Source organism: Dendrobates tinctorius, unplaced genomic scaffold (assembly GCF_039654945.1).
Source record: "Dendrobates tinctorius isolate UK_male_01 unplaced genomic scaffold, ASM3965494v1 ptg000063l, whole genome shotgun sequence".
Taxonomy (NCBI): domain Eukaryota; kingdom Metazoa; phylum Chordata; class Amphibia; order Anura; family Dendrobatidae; genus Dendrobates; species Dendrobates tinctorius.
Window position 1 is genome coordinate 13445581 of NW_027361731.1, and position 19808 is coordinate 13465388.

Below are 19808 nucleotides of genomic sequence, written 5' to 3' on the forward strand. Positions count from 1 at the left end.
TGCAAATGAGAATAAAGATGATCCTTCTACAATGTGACAGCCCTTGAGATATTTGTAGACAGCTATTAAGTCTCCTCTCAGTCTTCTCTTTTGCAAACTAAACATCTCCTGGGCCACTGACTCCTATTTATGATAACCCTAATTTCCCTGCTGGTTTTAATAGGAAATTTTATCTAGATACAGTCATATGTTAAAGTTTGGGCACCCCTATTAATGTTAACCTTTTTTCTTTATAACAATTTTGGTTTTTGCAACAGCTATTTCAGTTTCATATATCTAATAACTGATGGACTCAGTTACATTTCTGGATTCAAATGAGGTTTATTGTACTAATAGAAAATGTGCAATCTGCATTTAAACAAAATTTGACCGGTGCAAAAGTATGGGCACCTCAACATAAAAGTGACATTAATATTTCATAGATCCTCCTTTTGCAAAAGTAACAGCCTATAGTCACTTCCTGTAGCTATTAATGAGTTCCTGGATCCTGGATGAAGGTATTTGTGACCATTCCTGTTTACAAAACAATTCCAGTTCAGTTAAGTTTGATGGTCGCCGAGCATGGACAGCCCGCTTCAAATCATCCCACAGATGTTCAATGATATTCAGGTCTGGGGACTGGGATGGCCATTCCAGAACATTGTAATTGTTCCTCTGCATGAATGCCTGAGTAGATTTGGAGCGGTGTTTTGGATCATTGTCTTGCTGAAATATCCATCCCCTGCGTAACTTCAACTTCGTCACTGATTCTTGCACATTATTGTCAAGAATCTGCTGATACTGAGTTGAATCCATGCGACCCTCAACTTTAACAAGATTCCCGGTGCCGGCATTGGCCACACAGCCCCAAAGCATGATGGAACCTCCACCAAATTTTACTGTGGTTTGCAAGTGTTTTTCTTGGAATGCTGTGTTTTTTAGCCTCCATGCATAACGCCTTTTTGTATGACCAAACAACTCAATCTTTGTTTCATCAGTCCACAGGACCTTCTTCCAAAATGTAACTGGCTTGTCCAAATGTGCTTTTACATACCTCAGGCGACTCTGTTTGTGGCGTGCTTGCAGAAACGGCTCCTTTCGCATCACTCTCCCATACAGCTTCTCCTTGTGCAAAGTGCGCTGTATTGTTGTCCGATGCATAGTGACACCATCTGCAGCAAGATGATGCTGCAGGTCTTTGGAGGTGGTCTGTGGATTGTCCTTGACTGTTCTCACCATTCTTCTTCTCTGCCTTTCTGATATTTTTCTTGGCCTGCCACTTCTGGGCTTAACAAGAACTGTACCTGTGTTCTTCCATTTCCTTACTAGGTTCCTCACAGTGGAAACTGACAGGTTAAATCTCTGAGACAACTTTTTGTATCCTTCCCCTGAAAAGCTATGTTGAATAATCTTTGTTTTCAGATCATTTGAGAGTTGTTTTGAGGAGCCCATGATGCCACTCTTCATAGGAGAATCAAATAGGAGAGCTACTTGCAAGTGGTCACCTTAAATACCTTTTCTCATGATTTGATACACCTGGCTATGAAGTTCAAAGCTCAATGAGGTTACAAAACCAATTTAGTGCTTCAGGAAGTCAGTAAAAAGTAGTTAGGAGTGTTCAAATCAAGAAAATGATAAGGGTGCCCATACTTTTGCACCGGTCAAATTTTGTTTAAATGCAGATTGCACATTTTCTGTTGGTACAATAAACCTCATTTGAATACAGAAATGTAACTGAGTCCATCAGTTATTAGATATATGAAACTGAAATAGCTGTTGCAAAAACCAAAATTGTTATAAAGAAAAAAGGTTAACATTAATAGGGGTGCCCAAACTTTAACATATGACTAAGTGTAGGAGTTCACGTCCTATTGTTTACGATTTCGTGGATCGATCTGATATGAGGTCATTAGATGAGATATTTCAGGGCGGAGTACCACCCACAGGTGCCTGGTTCTTTTACGAACAACTAAGAAGTTTTATAACTGCTATATCCAAACAAAATGATATCAGGAGACCTTTAACTCCCTTTTTTTCTCAAAGTGGGAGCATGACTTGGGGAGATCCCTATCTCAAGAGGAGAGGGGCAGGGTGCTTCTATTTACATTTAGAATGTCGTTACACTCAGTATCACAGGAGATTAAGATTAAGATTACAGGAGATTAAGATTTTAACAAGGTGGTACCGGTGTCCCTCTATGGTGCATTCTATGTTTCCGGGGATTCCGGACACATGTTGGAGATGCTTACAGGATAAAGGAACATATGTTCACATATGGTGGGACTGCCCGCCTATAAAGAAGTTGTAGTTGTCGATTTTTGATCTCTACAACAGGCTATCAATATGTCAAATTCAACCTACAGTGGAACTTGCACTTTTATCTTTATGTGATATGTTGATTTCCAGGTTTAAGAAGAATCTCCTCAGTCACTTTCTCGCGGCTACTCGGAATCTGATCCCCCGGTTTTGGAAGCAAGAGAAATACCCTTCTCGCTCTGAATTTGTTGCAGAACTCAATGATATTTATAGAATGGAGTATTTGCTGATTCAAACCACAGGGAACTCTGACAGACTATATAACACTTGGGCCTCCTGGCTAGCATTCAGGGAAACCCCGGAATTAGATATCTGGCTATCGGGACCTTGATTCATATGTAGGATAGCATCAGAAATATTCTGTACACTTTAGATCTTGTTCACTTGGTTTGACCTGTTTGTCTTTGGCTTAAAATGGTCTTCACCAACTTATTATCCCCTCCATCTGCACATGCGCAGCGGGCATTTTCCCGGAAGTAATCCACCGCACAGGCAAGCATGGGTGGATGGAACGGCACCCATGCAGCATGGGACAGAGTGCGGCGGCAAGCACCGGGGTACAGAGTGAGGCGGCAGCAAGCACTGGACACCCGCAGCGGCAGCACAGATAAGGTATATTCGCATTGTAAAATACACCCCTATTTTCCCCCCAAATTTTGGGGGAAAAAAGAGCGTCTTACAAAGCGAAAGATACGGTAATTTGGTGGCATACTTATTTGGTGTAAGGGTGCCAATTCAATGATAATGTGTCTACCTGACCCCCATCTCTCCCTGATCCAGCTGCCCCCTGTACTGACTGACGCTCCACTCGCTCCTGGGGCTTCCCATGCTGCCACTTTTGAGGCTGCTGCGGCTCCAAATCTGTCTCCATGTTAACAAGGACAGGTGAGCTAGGAAACCCTGAGCACAGGTGCCAGCTTAGGCCACTTTCACATTTGCATTTAAGGCCGCAGCGACGGCCTGCGCACGGCCGCTGCTAAGCCCCGCCCCCTGTCACGCAAGCGTCCTGCGTCCCCTATCATTAGCACTGGGGACGCAGGCCGTGCGTAGGTATGTGTTTGGCGGCGCATGCGTCCTTTTGACGGTGCGCCCCCTGTCGCGCCTCCTCCAGTAGCTCCGCCTACCGGCGCATGCGTCCTGCGTCCCCTATCATTAGCACTGGGGACGCAGGCCGTGCGCAGGTATGCGTTTGGCGGCGCATGCGTCCTTTTGACGGTGCGCCGACCAGCCCCAAACGCAACCTGTAGCAATTTGGTTGCGCTCGGCGCACCGTCAAAAGGACGCATGCGACGCCAAACGCATACTGCGCACGGCCTGCGTCCCCAGTGCCAAAGATAGGGGACGCAGGACGCATGCAGCGTCATGCGCCGGTAGGCGGAGCTACCGGAGGAGGCGCGGCAGGGGCGGGGCTTAGTGGCAGCCGTGCGCAGGCCGTCGCTGCGGCCTTAAACGCAAATGTGAAAGTGGCCTTATATTTATACTGGCACCTGTGGCCACCAGCGCCCACGGCATTTCTGGGTCACGTGGCTCCTGTCTGACATGCCTCCTGGCATCATCATCACACACCCCCCTCCATCAGTGCGGTGTGATTCTCCGATACGGTTGCCCCCTAGGCAACACTGGCGTGTCCTGAGAACGTCAACAGCCGCGCCCTCCAATCAGGGCACGCCGCTAACCTTTCGTCCGCTCACATGTGGAGCCCTCTTGTACTCACGGTGACATTTCCAGGCATCCTGCACCTGCCGAAGCAGAGAAGCCAGGTCTGGGAAGGAAACTCCCATCTTTTATTTCTTCACAGGTAAGCATGCACAGGTTCACCCATCAAGGACAAAAAAGGCCAAAATGACGCAAGGGAGAGGTGCCGCCTTTTTCGCCTGTAGGTTTCCTGTCCTTGGTGTGCTGGTTCCCTCTCTCGTGGTGCATGGGTGATCGATAAAACCGAGGTTTCCACATTATTAGTTTCTCAAAACTGTCTATCACTCTCCCATGAGAATTCTGCTTCACGTCACTTGTCTTATCTGATGCATTATTTCTGTGCTGTGTTGTGTATAAATATGTGATTCTCCAGATTTTGTATTAGTCAATGCATGATGAAGAGACCCGAGTAGTCTCGAAAGCTTGCAATGTGTTACCATCTTTTCAGTTAGCCATTAAAAGGTATCAACCACTGAGGACTCAATGCTAAATATTCTTCTATCTACTGGCTAACACGGTACAAAGATATATATCTTTCCTGTAGGCCAATTCGAGCATAGTTGTTCGTCTGGCTAAGCCCAGTTGCAAAGAATGAAGCAACCGAAGCTGGATCTGGGTCCGGAAACACAAGGACTCTATAGCAGAGTTGGGGCCCGAGACAAAATGTGAAGTGGTAGGCCGACCATACAAGGTGCGGCCACGCAACAAGGCACAAGTCAGAAGGTCTAAACCAGAGGGCCACAGCCAGAGGCACAAGGCCCGAGGTACTATGAAGCACAGAGGCACCACGACACAAATAACACACAATGAGGCACAGAGGCACCAAAGCATTATGACGCAATATGATGCACAAAGACACTATGGAGCACCCTGATGCAATGTGATGCATAGAGGCACTATGATGCAATATGATGCAATATGATGCACGGAGGCACTATAATGCAATATGACTCACAGAGGCAATATGATGCACAGAGGCACCATGGTGCTGTCCGGAGGGACGTAATGGAAATGCAAAGTTTTGCCAGAACTACTGGACCTGGTCTTGTAGGGACCATATGAGCACATTCAGCAGCACAGAAGGGAGAGAAGGTAGATTCATCCAATAAGATACCAGGGATCTAGGAAGCCAACAGCATCATTACCCTCCGCTTTCTCTTACAGGCTTATCATAATACCTCTTAAATTGATTTTTTCAACTTGTCAGCACATTCTATGTACGTTGTCATTTGACTTTGTAGTTTACAGATCTGAGCAGGTAACTTTCAGTGTTTGCTAATACCAGGAGGTAGGTGAATCCACCAGGTTGTAAGTTCTATAGAATAGGGCTCTCAATACCCAAAGTCATTTGAACAGTTTCAGTGGAGGAGAATGCTGTGGTCCAGAGGCAAAATGGTGATCACACGATTGTAATACTGTCAGACTACACGACCGATAAAGCAGTCAGTCGTATTACTGAAAAGAATCTGTGACTTCTCTGCATTTAGTGGTCACTACTCACCTGGGTAGTCATATGTAGGAATCTCCTCTTTACACCGCTCATCACCCCTCACATATGTCTCTGTAGTATTAATATGGGTCAGATCTTCACCCTGAAACAAATATTGTAAAAGTCACAGACAGATGGAGAAGTCACATCTATGATCAGCTCTAATCCTGCCATCTCCACCGCTCTCATTACACAAGTATAAACCATATAATACTGGTGGATAAAACAAGACTGAGCACAAGACCTTCACAGCCGTCTACACATCATAGGGGAGATCTCATGGCACCTTCTCTCCATCTACCTGATGATCCTGAGGAACATTGGGATCTTCTTGTTTACAGTCCTGTGGAAGAAGAGGATGGGGACATCTCTCTGGTGTTGTCCTCTTACTGGATAGATCTGGAGGAAACACATACAGGGACTGAATTCATTCTTTACATACAGATAATTATTGGCCGTGTGTATTTAGCCCTGTCTATTACCTGGTGATGTGAGGGGCTGGGGAACCTCCATCATGACGTCTTTGAACAGATCTTTGTGTCCTTCTAAATATTCCCACTCCTCCATGGAGAAATAGACGGCGACATCCTGACACCTTATAGGAACCTGACACATACAATGATACCGTCATCCCCCCGATCTCTTCATAGTGTTACTGTATAATGTCCCAGCATTCCCAGCAGTGTCACCTCTCCAGTCAGCAGCTCAATCATCTTGTAGGAGAGTTCTACGATCTTCTGGTCATTGATGGCCTCAAGTATCAGGGGGTGAGGTGGAGGCCCAGTGATTGGGCTCCGGAGTCTTCCCCATCCCTCAGACACAGGGTCCTGACAGCGGTCACTAGAGGTCTTCTTCACTACTGTGTAATCCTGGTTATGGAGAGACACATTAATAAATCTCACTACAGACATTTCCAGAGTCCTCACCTCTCCAGTTCTGTCCATCTGTTATTCCCATAGATAAGAATGATGTAATGTGTCGTCATCAGAATCTCTCACCTCTCCAGTAAGCCGGAAGAGGATCTCTAGGGTGAGGGGTAATATCCTCTCCGCCATCTTGTCTCTGTCCATAGCCATCCTTGATGGGCAAATCAGGAAAATTCTCATATATAGATCTTCACTGACAGGATCTGATATTGTAGAGACCTGAATGAGAAGATGAGCCAATGTAACATCATAAAAAAATTCTACACAATACAATTACTGACAAAAATTAGAACTGAATATTAATATTAATATATCTTAATATTAATTTCTCATAATTTTATAACAAAGTGCAATAAAATAGTTTTCCATAAAACATATATAATACCATTCATATCCACATCACATAAGATCTCATATCTCCACAGAAAGGGCTTTATTGCTAAAGGGCCAAAGACGTCTATGTAAAATAAACTAATCTCTGATCATTAATCCTAATGTTGCCCTCAGTGCAGCTGTATAAAGGTTATTACATGTGTCTCACCCCTTCAGGACCAGTCACCTTCACATGGAGGACGCCATGAGCGCCCTTTTCAGTGTTCTCCGATACCTATTGTGCATGTACCAGTGCATCATTACCCTGCCGGCCAATCCTATACAATGTGTGGCACATTCAGTCCGCGCATGCGCACTATCGCACTGCGGACATCTCGGAGCCATCTTGGATGTGGCAACATGTACAATCCGGATCTTTCTTACAAAATACACCATCTGAGTTTCCAGGGACGGCGCTTTCTACTATACAGCGCATTTCAAGCAGCCTTAACCCCATTATTGAAGGTGAATATTATCATCCCTATATTAACCTTCTATAATGTCACTTCTTCGCTCAACAACTCAAAAGAATTTTTTAATCTCATAATGATTATATATTTGTGACCATATTTATTCTGTAGAAGTGAACTGAATAGGAATGTGAATGCACCCTGTACAAGTTACCTCCGGTCACCAAATAGCACCTCGGGGAGGCACATGACCCTCACGGACCATGATGTCTCAACCCTAGGGTATAGCTGTACCTACCTTTATAGACACCTGGGTTGAGACATCCTGTGCCAGCAGTGGTTTACAGGCGGGACGGTCGCATCTTAGCACCGTCGCGTTTGCAAACTGTATATTCCCCAGATATGGATTACGGCGTGGGACACAACGGTGGACAGGTAAGGTATATTGTTGGTTTGTTATTTTACTTCTTATTACAGGAGAACAAGGGCGTTGCATGGATTAGCTGTACAATAAAGATGGCAAACTGTGCTTTGTGTTTGATTTCATTAAAAGACTTTATTCTGTTTTATTTTTTAACCCCTTAACAACTATAGGATTAGTAATGTATAGGTGTCTAATTGACACCTGTCCATTACTAAGCCAGGCTTGATGTCACCTTACAACAAAGGTGACATCATCCCCCAACCATTACCCCATATGCCACCACTACAGGGCAGTGGGAACAGAGAGGATAAGTGCCAGAATTGGCGCATCTTAGAGACGCACCATTTCAGAGCAGTTGAGAGCTGGTGCTTCTAGCCGGGGGGGGGGGGGCAACAACCATGGTCCCTTCCTAGGCTATGAATATCAGCCCGCAGCTGTCTGCATAGCCTTTTCTGGCTATTAAAGGGGGACCCTACCTCTTTTGTTTGGGGTTGGGGCTCCCCATATTGTAATGGTCAGTAAAGGATAAATACACAGCTGCGGGCTGATATTCATAGCCTGGGAAGATCCATGGCTATTAACCCCCTCCCAAGATATAAACATCGGTCCCCAGTTGCTGGCTTTTCCTGCCTGGTTAGAAAAATTGTGTGGGAGCCCATGACATTCACAAACATAATGTTATTAAAGACATTTACAGTAATTTACACACACATCTATAAATCTATTCTGTATGTATTTACTGTATGTTGTATGTATACCATCTATTCTATCCTTTTCTTATATCTATGTAAGATAAATACATATATATATGTGTGTGTGTGTGTCACTGACATGTGTATATGTATTCTGTGTGTATATCTCTATTCTATCTTTTCTATTATAACCTGGCAGTGTGATTTTACAGTAGCTTATGAATTGCCAGCTTTTCAAAGGACATCGGTGCGTCAAAATTGGACAGCACTCACATGTTAGATCTTCAACCTGAAACAAATATTGTAAAAGTCACAGACAGATGGAGAAATCCCATCTATAATCAACTCTAATCCTGCCATCTCCACCGCTCTCATTACACAAGTATAAAACATATAATACTGGTGGATAAGGCAAGACTGAGCACAAGACCTTCACAGCCGTCTACACATCATAGGGGAGATCTCATGGCACCTTCTCTCCATCTACCTGATGATCCTGAGGAACATTGGGATCTTCTTGTAAACAGTCCTGTGGAAGAAGAGGACGGGGACATCGCTCTGGTGTTGTCCTCTTACTGGATAGATCTGGAGCAAACACATACAGGGACTGAACTCATTCTTTACATACAGATAATTATAGGCCGTGTGTATTTAGTCCTGTCTATTACCTGGTGATGTGAGGGGCTGGGGAACCTCCATCATGACGTCCTTGTACAGATCTCTGTGTCCTTCTAAATACTCCCACTCCTCCGTGGAGAAATAGATGGAGACATCCTGACACCGTATAGGAACCTGACACATACAATGATATGGTCATCCCCCCGATCCCTTCATAGTGTTACTGTATAACGTCCCAGCATTCCCAGCAGTGTCACCTCTCCAGTCAGCAGCTCAATCATCTTGTAGGTGAGGTCTAGGATCTTCTGGTCATTGATGTCCTCATATATTAGGAGGTGAGGTGAAGGCCCAGTGATTGGGCTCAGGGGTCTTCCCCATCCCTCAGACACAGGGTCCTGGCAGCGCTCACTAGAGGTCTTCTTCACTACTGTGTAATCCTGGTTATGGAGAGACACATTAATAAATCTCACTACAGACATTTCCAGAGTCCTCACCTCTCCAGTTCTGTCCATCTGTTATTCCCATAGATAAGAATGATGTAATGTGACGTCATCAGGATCTCTCACCTCTCCAGTAAGCCGGAAGAGGATCTCTAGGGTGAGGTGTAATATCCTCTCCGCCATCTTGTCTCTGTCCATATCCATCTTTGATGGGTAAATCAGGAAAATTCTCTTATATAGAAGATCTTCACTGAGAGGATCCGATATTGTAGAGACCTGAATAGAAAGACGATGTAACACCATAAAGAATTCTATATAATACAATTACTGACAAAAACTAGAACTGAAGGCAGCACTCCATATATTGCACTGTGGAAAAAAGATGGACGTTATTCAGACCCACATGTCCGGGCGACGTTTCTGCTCCCACTGAGCCCTTCTCAAGCAGTGGGTATAACGTACAAGTGTGCTTTTATACGAATACTTAACCATCATTAATTTCTCATAATTTTATAACAAAGTGCAGTTAAATAGTTTTCCATAAAACAGATATAATACCATTCATATCCACATCACATAAGATCTCATATCTCCACAGAAAGGGCTTTATTGCTAAAGTGCCAAAGACGCCTATGTAAAATAAACTAATCTCTGATAAAAAAAAAAAAAAAAAATCATCAGCGGAACTGTGATGCGTCTAAAGTGCTGCCATCTTTTGAAGGCAGGCGATTCCGCAGGTGGTCACTGAACTGTGGCGGAATCACCGCGGCCTATACATTGTATGGGCGAGATTTCTCTTGCGGAGACTCACATCTACGTAAGATAAGTTGACACGCTGCGGTGTGGAAAGACACGCGGTATGTCCGTCTCTGTGAGTGATCCGCGGGCGTATGTGGACATGGAATTTCTGGATGCTGCGGATGTACGCAGTATCCAGAGTTTACTGATCGTGGACACACACCCTCAGAGCTTTTGCCGTTTGTTTTTTACAGTATGCATTTTGTCTACAGTACAGGTCTAATCACAGTTTTATTCACTAAAAACGCAGCGAAAAACAACGTTGCGACATTTGCAGCTTTTTTTTTAAAAAACTTTTTCATTGGTTTCTACGGGTGAAAAAAATTGCTGAAAGAAAGGACATGCTGCGGATTAAAAAAAAACGCTGCAGTTGTGAAATTCAGTCAGGAGGAAATAAAAGGGTGTGCGGGAGATCTCTGAAAATCTCAGTCTTTGCTTGTGCTGTAAAAGGCTGTAAACTTCTTATTTGCAGAAGAAAAAGCTGCAGAAATTCTGCCTATGAATACTGCCAAAAGCGCTAGCAAAACACAGGAAGTTGTCGAAATCTGCTGCATGCGCTTGATTTTTTCTGACTGAATTTCTGAACTGTAGCGTGTCACTTCTTTCAGTGTTTTCACCCGTAGAAAGCAAGGACAGAATAAAGATAAAGCTGCAAATATTGCAACGGCGTTTTTTGCTGCAATTTTTTACGTGGTTTTGGTTAATTAAACTATTAGGCTATGTGCACACGTTGCGGATTCTGCTGAGTTTCCGCAGCGTTTTTGGCCCTGCGGAAACGCAGCAGTTCCGCATAGTACAGTACCATGGTAGCCTATGGCAATTCAAATCCGCTCTACTCACAGTGCGGTAAACAAACCGCAGCATGTCAATTGTTTGTGCGGATTCCACAGTGGTTTCACACCTTTAACAAAGTAGAGGTGTGAAACCGCAGGGAAAAACCGCAGGCTAATCCTCAGGAAAACCGCCGGTCACTTTACCTGCGGATCCGCGTGGAAAAACCTGCAGCGTGTGCACATAGCCTTAGGTCTCGTTCACACGGTCAGTATTCAGGCAGTATTTGTAATGCAGAAACAGGAGTGGAACAATGAGAGGAAAAGTGTAATAGACACTCGTCACCACCTCTGGATTTCTCACCCTCCTGGTTTCGGCTTACACATACTGATGTGAAATACTGACCGAATACTCAACGTGTGAACATGGCCTTAAACATACTGTAGACAAAGCAACATCCTCACTCCAAAAAAAGGCAGAAAAAAGTGTGAAGAACAAAGAACAAGCTGAAAATCAGGTGTTTTGAATGCAACATTTTTACCGCCAATAGAACAGGTTTTGGCTACTGGAAAAAATGCTGCGTGTGAGCATAGTCTTACTCTGAAACGCTATGACTATATGTGGTGTTACATAGGACTGCTGGTGACATCTACTACATCATCTGTGCTCAGAGAGTTATCACTGCTATCTCTGGTGTTACATAGGACTGCTGGTGACATCTACTACATTATCTGTACTCAGAGATATCACTTATCTGCAGTGTTAAAAAAAAAATTAAGAGGGGGTTGGGGGGCAACTCTGTCTTGGGGCCCCAATCTTTTCTGACCCTAGCAACTCCCGTGTACTGCTAATCGTGGCAGACCTGTTGGCCGATATAAGGCCCCTGAATATAGGGGTCACAGTGTGAGCACTGGCTCTAGTCCCCTCCGCCAACTGTATCCGCATCCTGCTCATGTCATGTAACCTAACGGTCCCGTTACATTTAGCAATGCACCAGCGATCCCGACCACGATACGACCCGGTCAGGATCGCTGGTGCATCGCTAAATGGTCGCTAGTGAGCTGCCAAACAGGCAGATCTCACCAGCGACGTAGCTGCAGTCGGTGGTCGTTACTTACCTGTCAGACGGCAGCTCTGATGACGACTTCCTCCCGCGTCCATGGCCCGCTCGTCGGCGCCAGCAGGAAGCAGACGACGAGAAAACGGCCCAGGACGTTCTCACGTGATCAGCGATATCCAGCGGGGGAGCCGGTCGGAGGTGAGTGTCACATGTAGCTTGCGTCACAAAATCGGTGACGCTTTATCGATATCGCTGTGTGTAAAAGGCCCTTAAATGTTTGTGTGATTTTGCAATGATAGCATTTGGGGCCCCACTTTAAATTTTTGCCTAGGGCCCCACTTTGTCTAAAACAGGCCCTGCCTGTCTTAAGCTGCAGACCAATCCTATGCAATGTGTGGCACATTCAGTCCGCGCATGCGCACTATCGCACTGCGGACATCTCGGCGCCATCTTGGATGTGGCAACATGTACAATCCGGATCTTTCTTACAAAATACACCATCTGAGTTTCCAGGGGCGGCGCTTTCTACTATACAGCGCATTTCAAGCAGCCTTAACCCCATTATTGAAGGTGAATATTAACAACCCTATATTAACCTTCTATAATGTCACTTCTTCGCTCAACAACTCAAAATAAATTTTTTTCTTATAATGATTATATATTTGTGACCATATTTATTCTGTAGACGTGAACTGAATAGGAATGTGAATGCTCAAAGGCTTTTAAAAGGAATTACAACCCACCTTGATGCACTGGACGGCACCCTGTACAAGTTACCTCCGGTCGCCAAATAGCACCTCGGGGAAGCACGTGACCCTCACGGACCATGATGTCTCAACCCTAAGGTATGGCTGTACCTACCTTTATAGACACCTGGGTTGAGACATCCATTCCCAGCAGTGGTTTATAGCCGGGACGGTCGCATCTTAGCACCATCCCGTTTGCAAACGGTATATTCCACAGATATGGATTACGGCGTGGGACACAACGGTGGACAGGTAAGGTAAATTGCTGGTTTGTCATTTTACTTCTTATCACAGGAGTACGAGGGCGTCGCATGGATTAGCTGTACAATAAAGATGGCAGAGTACGAGGGCGTCGCATGGATTAGTGCTGTACAATAAAGATGGCAAACTGTGCTTTGTGTTTGATTTCATTAAAAGACTTTATTCTGGCTGTGTTATTTTTTAACCCCTTAACAACTATAGGATTAGTAATAGATAGGTGTCTAATTGACACCTGTCCATTACTAAGCCGGGCTTGATGTCACCTTACAATACAAAGGTGACATCAACCCCCCAACTATTATCCCACATGCCACCACTACAAGGCAGTGGAAAGAGAGAGGATAAGTGCCAGAATTTGCGCATCTTATAGATACTCCATTTCTTAGGCCGGTTTCACATTTGCGCTTTATAGCGCTGCGATGGCCTGCGCACGGCCGCCGCTAAGCCCCGCCCCCTGCCGGCTCCCTGCCCGCCCATCCGGTCATCGCCGCCTACTAGTGCACATGGGCGCTTGCGATCTGCACACCCTATCTTTAGCATAAGGTGCGACCGTGTGCGCCGAACGCAGCATGCTGCATTTCGGCACGCACGGCGCACCTTCAAAAGTGCGCAGCGCACGGCAAAATCCTGCTAGCGCACGGCCAGCGCACCCTATGCTAAAGACAGGGTGCGCAGATCGCAAGCGCCCATGTATGCTAGTAGGCGGCGATGACCGGATGGGGCGGGCAGGGAGCCGGGCTTGGCGGCGGCCGTGCGTAGGCCGTTGCAGCGCTATAAAGCGCAAATGTGAAACCGGCCTAAGGCAGCGGAGAGCTGGTGTTTGTAGCCGGGGGGGGGGGGGGGGGAATAACCATGGACCCTTCTTAGGCTATGAATATCAGCCTGCAGCTGTCTGCATAGCCTTTTCTGGCTTTTAATTATAGGGGAACCCCACGTCGTCTTTTTGGGGGTCCTTAAATTTTAATATCCAGTAAAGGCTAAATATATAGCTGTGGGCTGATATTTTATATATTCATAACCTGGGAAGATCCATGGGTATTAACCGCTTTCTGCCATGAGACGTACTATCCCGTCCATGTGCCCTGGGACTTAATTCCCAGGGACGGGATAGTACGTTATAGTGATCAGCGGCGCCCACGTGGTGAGCGCCACTGATCGCGGACGGGTGTCAGCTGATTATCACAGCTGACTGACACCCGGCACAATGTGTCAGGGGCGGTCACGGACCACCCACGACACATTAACCCCTTGCACACCGCGATCAAACACGATCGCGGTGTACTGGGGGTTAAAGGGAAGCATCGGCAGGGGGGGGGCTCCCTCCGTGCTTCCCTGAGCCCCCCACAGCAGCGCAATGTGCAGCGCTGCTGCGGGGGGGACTCCTTCCCTGCAGGCCCCGAATCCAAGATGGCGACGGGGGCCTTCAGGGACCTGCAGGGAGCTGGCTTCCTCAGTGCCTGCAAAGTGCAGGCATGAGGAAGTCTGCAGCAGTGCCTGTGACAGATCGCTGATTTTCCTATTTTACCTGCTTTGCTTCCATCCTGTAATCTGCATGTGTGCGATACAGAGATCAGAGTTACTTTGTAAGAGCCTGGAACAGGTTACCACGGATTTACTTACCGTACATACTCGAGTATAAGCCGAGACACCTAATGTTGCCACGGAAAACTGTGTAAGCTTATTGACTCGAGTATAAGCCGAGTATGCATTGTCCCCTCATCCATGTCCTGGTATGTGTGGCTCCCCCGGTTGTCGCATGCACGGCTCAGTCCCCCGGTCATCGTAAGCACGGCTCACCCTCCCCCGTCCTACTCTCCAACCTCCTTGCACTGTTGCTGCATCATCGTTTAGGCGTGGCAGGACGATTCATGTACAGAGCGGAGCTGCGTGTGTCCTATTGGGGGCGATTCATGTGCGGAGCGGAGCCGCGTGTCCTATTGGGAGCGATTCATGTACAGAGCGGAGCCGCGTGTGTCCTATTGGGGGCGATTCATGTACGGAGCGGAGCCGCGTGTCCTATTGGGGGCGATTGATGTACAGAGCGGAGCTGCGTGTGTCCAATTGGGGGCGATTCATGTACGGAGCCGAGTGCCCTATTGGGGACGATTCATGTACGGAGCCGCGTGTGTCCTATTGGGGGCGACACATGTACGGAGCCGCGTGTGTCCCATTAGGGGATTCATGTACGGAGCGGAGCTGCGTGTCCTATTGGGGGGTTCATGTACGGAGCGGAGCCGCGTGTCCTATTGGGGACGATTCATGTACGGAGCGGAGCCGCGTGTGTCCTATTGGGGACGACTCATATACGGAGCCGCGTGTGTCCCACTGGGGGATTCATGTACGGAGCGGAGCCGCGTGTTCTATTGGGGACGATTCATGCACGGAGCGGAGCCGCGTGTCCTATTGGGGACGATTCATGTACGGAGCGGAGCCGCGCGTGTCCTATTGGGGACGACTCATATATGGAGCCGCGTGTGTCCCATTGGGGGATTCATGTACGGAGCGGAGCCGCGTGTCCTATTGGGGACGATTCATGTACGGAGCGGAGCCGCGTGTCCCCTATTGGGGACGATTCATGAACGGAGCGGAGCCGCGTGTGTCCTATTGGGGGCGATTCATGTATGGAGCAGAGCCGCGTATGTCCTATTGGTGGCGATTCATGTACGGAACTGAGCCGCGTGTGACCTATTGGGGGCGATTCATGTACGAAGCGGAGCCGCGTGTGTCCTATTGGGGACGATTCATGTACGGAGCGGAGCCGCGTGTCCTATTGGGGGCGATTCATGTACGGAGCGGAGCCGCGTGTGTCCAATTGGGGACGATTCATGTACGGAGCCGCGTGTGTCCTATTGGGGGCGATTCATGTACGAAGCGGAGCCGCGTGTGTCCTATTGGGGGCGATTCATGTACGGAGCGGAGCCGCGTGTGACCTATTGGGGGCGATTCATGTACGGAGCGGAGCCGTGTGTGTCCTATTGGGGGCGATTCATGTACGGAGCGGAGCCGCGTGTGTCCTATTGGGGACAATTTATGTACGGAGCGGAGCCGCGTGTGTCCTATCGGGGGTGATTCATGTACGGAGCGGAGCCGCGTGTGTCCTATTGGGGGCGATTCATGTACGGAGCCGCGTGTGTCCTATTGGGGATGATTCATGTACGGAGCGGAGCCGCGTGTGTCCTATTGGGGGTGATTCATGTACGGAGCGGAGCCACGTGTGTCCTATTGGGGGTGATTCATGTACGGAGCGGAGCGGCGTGTGTCCTATTGGGGGTGATTCATGTACGGAGCGGAGCCAAGTGTGTCCTATTGGGAGTGATTCATGTACGGAGCGGAGCCGCGTGTGTCCTATTGGGGGCGATTCATGTACGGAGCCGCGTGTGTCCTAGTGGGGGAGATTCATGTATGGAGCGGAGCCGCGTGTGTCCTATTGGGGGTGATTCGTGTACGGAGCGGAGCCGCGTTTGTCCTATTGGGGGAGATTCATGTACGGAGCGGAGCCGCGTGTGTCCTATTGGGGGAGATTCATGTACGGAGCGGAGTCGCGTGTGTACTATTGGGGGTGATTCATGTACGGAGTGGAGCCGTGTGCGTCCTATTGGGGGCGATTCATGTACGGAGTGGGGCCGCGTGTGTCCTATTGGGGGCGAATCATGTACGGAGCGGAGCCGTGTGCGTCCTATTGGGGGATTCATGTACGGAGCGGGGCAGCGTGTGTCCTATTGGGGGCGATTCATGTACGGAGCGGAGCCTCGTGTGTCCTATTGGGGGCGATTCATGTGCGGAGTGGAGCCGCGTGTGTACTATTGGGGGTGATTCATGTACGGAGCAGAGTCGCGTGTGTCCTATTGGGGGCGCTTCATGTGCGGAGTGGAGCCGCGTGTGTCCTATTGGGGGCGCTTCATGTGCGGAGTGGAGCCGCGTGTGTCCTATTGGGGGTGAAACATGTACGGAGCGGAGCCGCGTGTGTCCTATTGGGGGAGATTCATGTACGGAGCGGAGCCGCGTGTGTCCTATTGGGGACGATTCATGTACGGAGCGGAGCCGCGTGTGTCCTATTGGGGGCGATTCATGTACGGAGCGGAGCCGCGTGTGTCCTATTGGGGACAATTCATGTACGGAGCCACGTGTGTCCTATTGGGGGCGATTCATGTACGGAGCGGAGCCGCGTGTGACCTATTGGGTGCGATTCATGTAAGGAGCGGAGCCGTGTGTGTCCTATTGGGGGCGATTCATGTACGGAGCGGAGCCGCGTGTGTCCTATTGGGGACAATTCATGTACGGAGCGGAGCCGCGTGTGTCCTATTGGGGGTGATTCATGTACGGAGCGGAGCCGCGTGTGTCCTATTGGGGGCGATTCATGTACGGAACCGCGTGTGTCCTATTGGGGACAATTCATGTACGGAGCGGAGCCGCGTGTGTCCTATTGGGGGTGATTCATGTACGGAGCGGAGCCGCGTGTGTCCTATTGGGGGTGATTCATGTACGGAGCGGAGTCGCGTGTGTACTATTGGGGGTGATTCATGTACGGAGCGGGGCCGCTTGTGTCCTATTGGGGGCGATTCATGTACGGAGCGGAGCCTCGTGTGTCCTATTGGGGGAGATTCATGTGCGGAGTGGAGCCGCGTGTGTACTATTGGGGTTGATTCATGTACGGAGCAGAGTCGCGTGTGTCCTATTGGGGGAGATTCATGTGCGGAGTGGAGCCGCGTGTGTCCTATTGGGGGTGAAACATGTACGGAGGGGAGCCGCGTGTGTCCTATTGGGGGCGATTCATGTACGGAGCGGAGCCGCGTGTGTCCTATTGGGGACGATTCATGTATAGAGCGGAGTCGCATGTGTCCTATTGGGGGCGATTCATGTACGGAGCGGAGCCGCGTGTGTCCTATTGGGGCCGATTCATGTACGAAGCGGAGCCGCGTGTGTCCTATTGGGTGCGATTCATGTATGGAGCCGCGTGTGTCCTATTGGGGGCGATTCATGTATGGAGTGGAGTCACGTGTCCTATTGGGGGCGATTCATGTACGGAGCGGAGCCGCGTGTGTCCTATTGGGGGCGATTCATGTACGGAGCAGAGCCGCGTATGTCCTATTGGGGGCGATTCATGTACGGAGCGGAGCCGCGTGTCCTATTGGGGGCGATTCATATACGGAGCGGAGCCGCGTGTCCCCTATTGGGGACGATTCATGTACGGAGCGGAGCCGCGTGTGTACTATTGAGGGTGATTCATGTACGGAGTGGAGCCGTGTGCATCCTATTGGGGGCGATTCATGTACGGAGTGGGGCCGCGTGTGTCCTATTGGGGGCGAATCATGTACGGAGCGGAGCCGCGTGTGTCCTATTGGGGGAGATTCATGTACGGAGCGGAGCCGCGTGTGTCCTATTGGGGGAGATTCATGTACGGAGCGGAGTCGCGTGTGTACTATTGGGGGTGATTCATGTACGGAGTGGAGCCGTGTGCGTCCTATTGGGGGCGATTCATGTACGGAGTGGGGCCGCGTGTGTCCTATTGGGGGCGAATCATGTAAGGAGCGGAGCCGTGTGCGTCCTATTGGGGGTGATTCATGTACGGAGCCGCATGTGTCACATTGGGGGATTCATGTACGGAGCGGGGCCACGTGTGTCCTATTGGGGGCGATTCATGTACGGAGCGGAGCCTCGTGTGTCCTATTGGGGGCGATTCATGTGCGGAGTGGAGCCGCGTGTGTACTATTGGGGGTGATTCATGTACGGAGCAGAGTCGCGTGTGTCCTATTGGGGGCGCTCAATGTGCGGAGTGGAGCCGCGTGTGTCATATTGGGGGTGAAACATGTACGGAGCGGAGCCGCGTGTGTCCTACTGGGGGAGATTCATCTACGGAGCGGAGGCGCGTGTGTCCTATTGGGGACGATTCATGTACGGAGCGGAGCCGCGTGTGTCCTATTGGGGGCGATTCATATACGGAGCAGAGCCGCGTGTCCCCTATTGGGGACGATTCATGTACGGAGCGGAGCCGCGTGTGTACTATTGAGGGTGATTCATGTACGGAGTGGAGCCGTGTGCGTCCTATTGGGGGCGATTCATGTACGGAGTGGGGCCGCGTGTGTCCTATCGGGGGCGAATCATGTACGGAGCGGAGCCGCGTGTGTCCTATTGGGGGAGATTCATGTACGGAGCGGAGCCGCGTGTGTCCTATTGGGGGAGATTCATGTACGGAGCGGAGTCGCGTGTGTACTATTGGGGGTGATTCATGAACGGAGTGGAGCCGTGTGCGTCCTATTGGGGGCGATTCATGTACGGAGTGGGGCCGCGTGTGTCCTATTGGGGGCGAATCATGTAAGGAGCGGAGCCGTGTGCGTCCTATTGGGGGTGATTCATGTACGGAGCCGCATGTGTCACATTGGGGGATTCATGTACGGAGCGGGGCCACGTGTGTCCTATTGGGGGCGATTCATGTACGGAGCGGAGCCTCGTGTGTCCTATTGGGGGCGATTCATGTGCGGAGTGGAGCCGCGTGTGTACTATTGGGCGTGATTCATGTACGGAGCAGAGTCGCGTGTGTCCTATTGGGGGCGCTCAATGTGCGGAGTGGAGCCGCGTGTGTCATATTGGGGGTGAAACATGTACGGAGCGGAGCCGCGTGTGTCCTACTGGGGGCGATTCATCTACGGAGCGGAGGCGCGTGTGTCCTATTGGGGACGATTCATGTACGGAGCGGAGCCGCGTGTGTCCTATTGGGGACGATTCATGTACGGAGCGGAGCCGCGTGTGTCCTATTGGGGGCGATTCATGTACAGAGCGGAGCCGCGTGTGTCCTTTTGGGGGCGATTCATGT

The 19808-nt window shown here is 49.2% G+C and overlaps 1 protein-coding gene across 3 annotated transcripts in view; it reads right to left on the bottom strand.

Moving 5' to 3' along the window:
• LOC141094192 (uncharacterized) overlaps positions 1 to 19808 on the bottom strand; it is a 580189-nt gene that overhangs the window by 55374 nt on the left and 505007 nt on the right. For all 3 annotated transcript variants that reach the window (XM_073579955.1, XM_073579954.1, XM_073579956.1), the window contains 9 exons: positions 9488 to 9637; positions 9179 to 9358; positions 8972 to 9095; positions 8791 to 8888; positions 6478 to 6624; positions 6169 to 6348; positions 5962 to 6085; positions 5781 to 5878; positions 5492 to 5582 (listed from right to left, as the gene is read on the bottom strand). In XM_073579955.1, the coding sequence (XP_073436056.1) occupies positions 5492 to 5582; positions 5781 to 5878; positions 5962 to 6085; positions 6169 to 6348; positions 6478 to 6624; positions 8791 to 8888; positions 8972 to 9095; positions 9179 to 9358; positions 9488 to 9637 (1192 nt within the window). The remainder of the gene's footprint in view (positions 1 to 5491; positions 5583 to 5780; positions 5879 to 5961; positions 6086 to 6168; positions 6349 to 6477; positions 6625 to 8790; positions 8889 to 8971; positions 9096 to 9178; positions 9359 to 9487; positions 9638 to 19808) is intronic.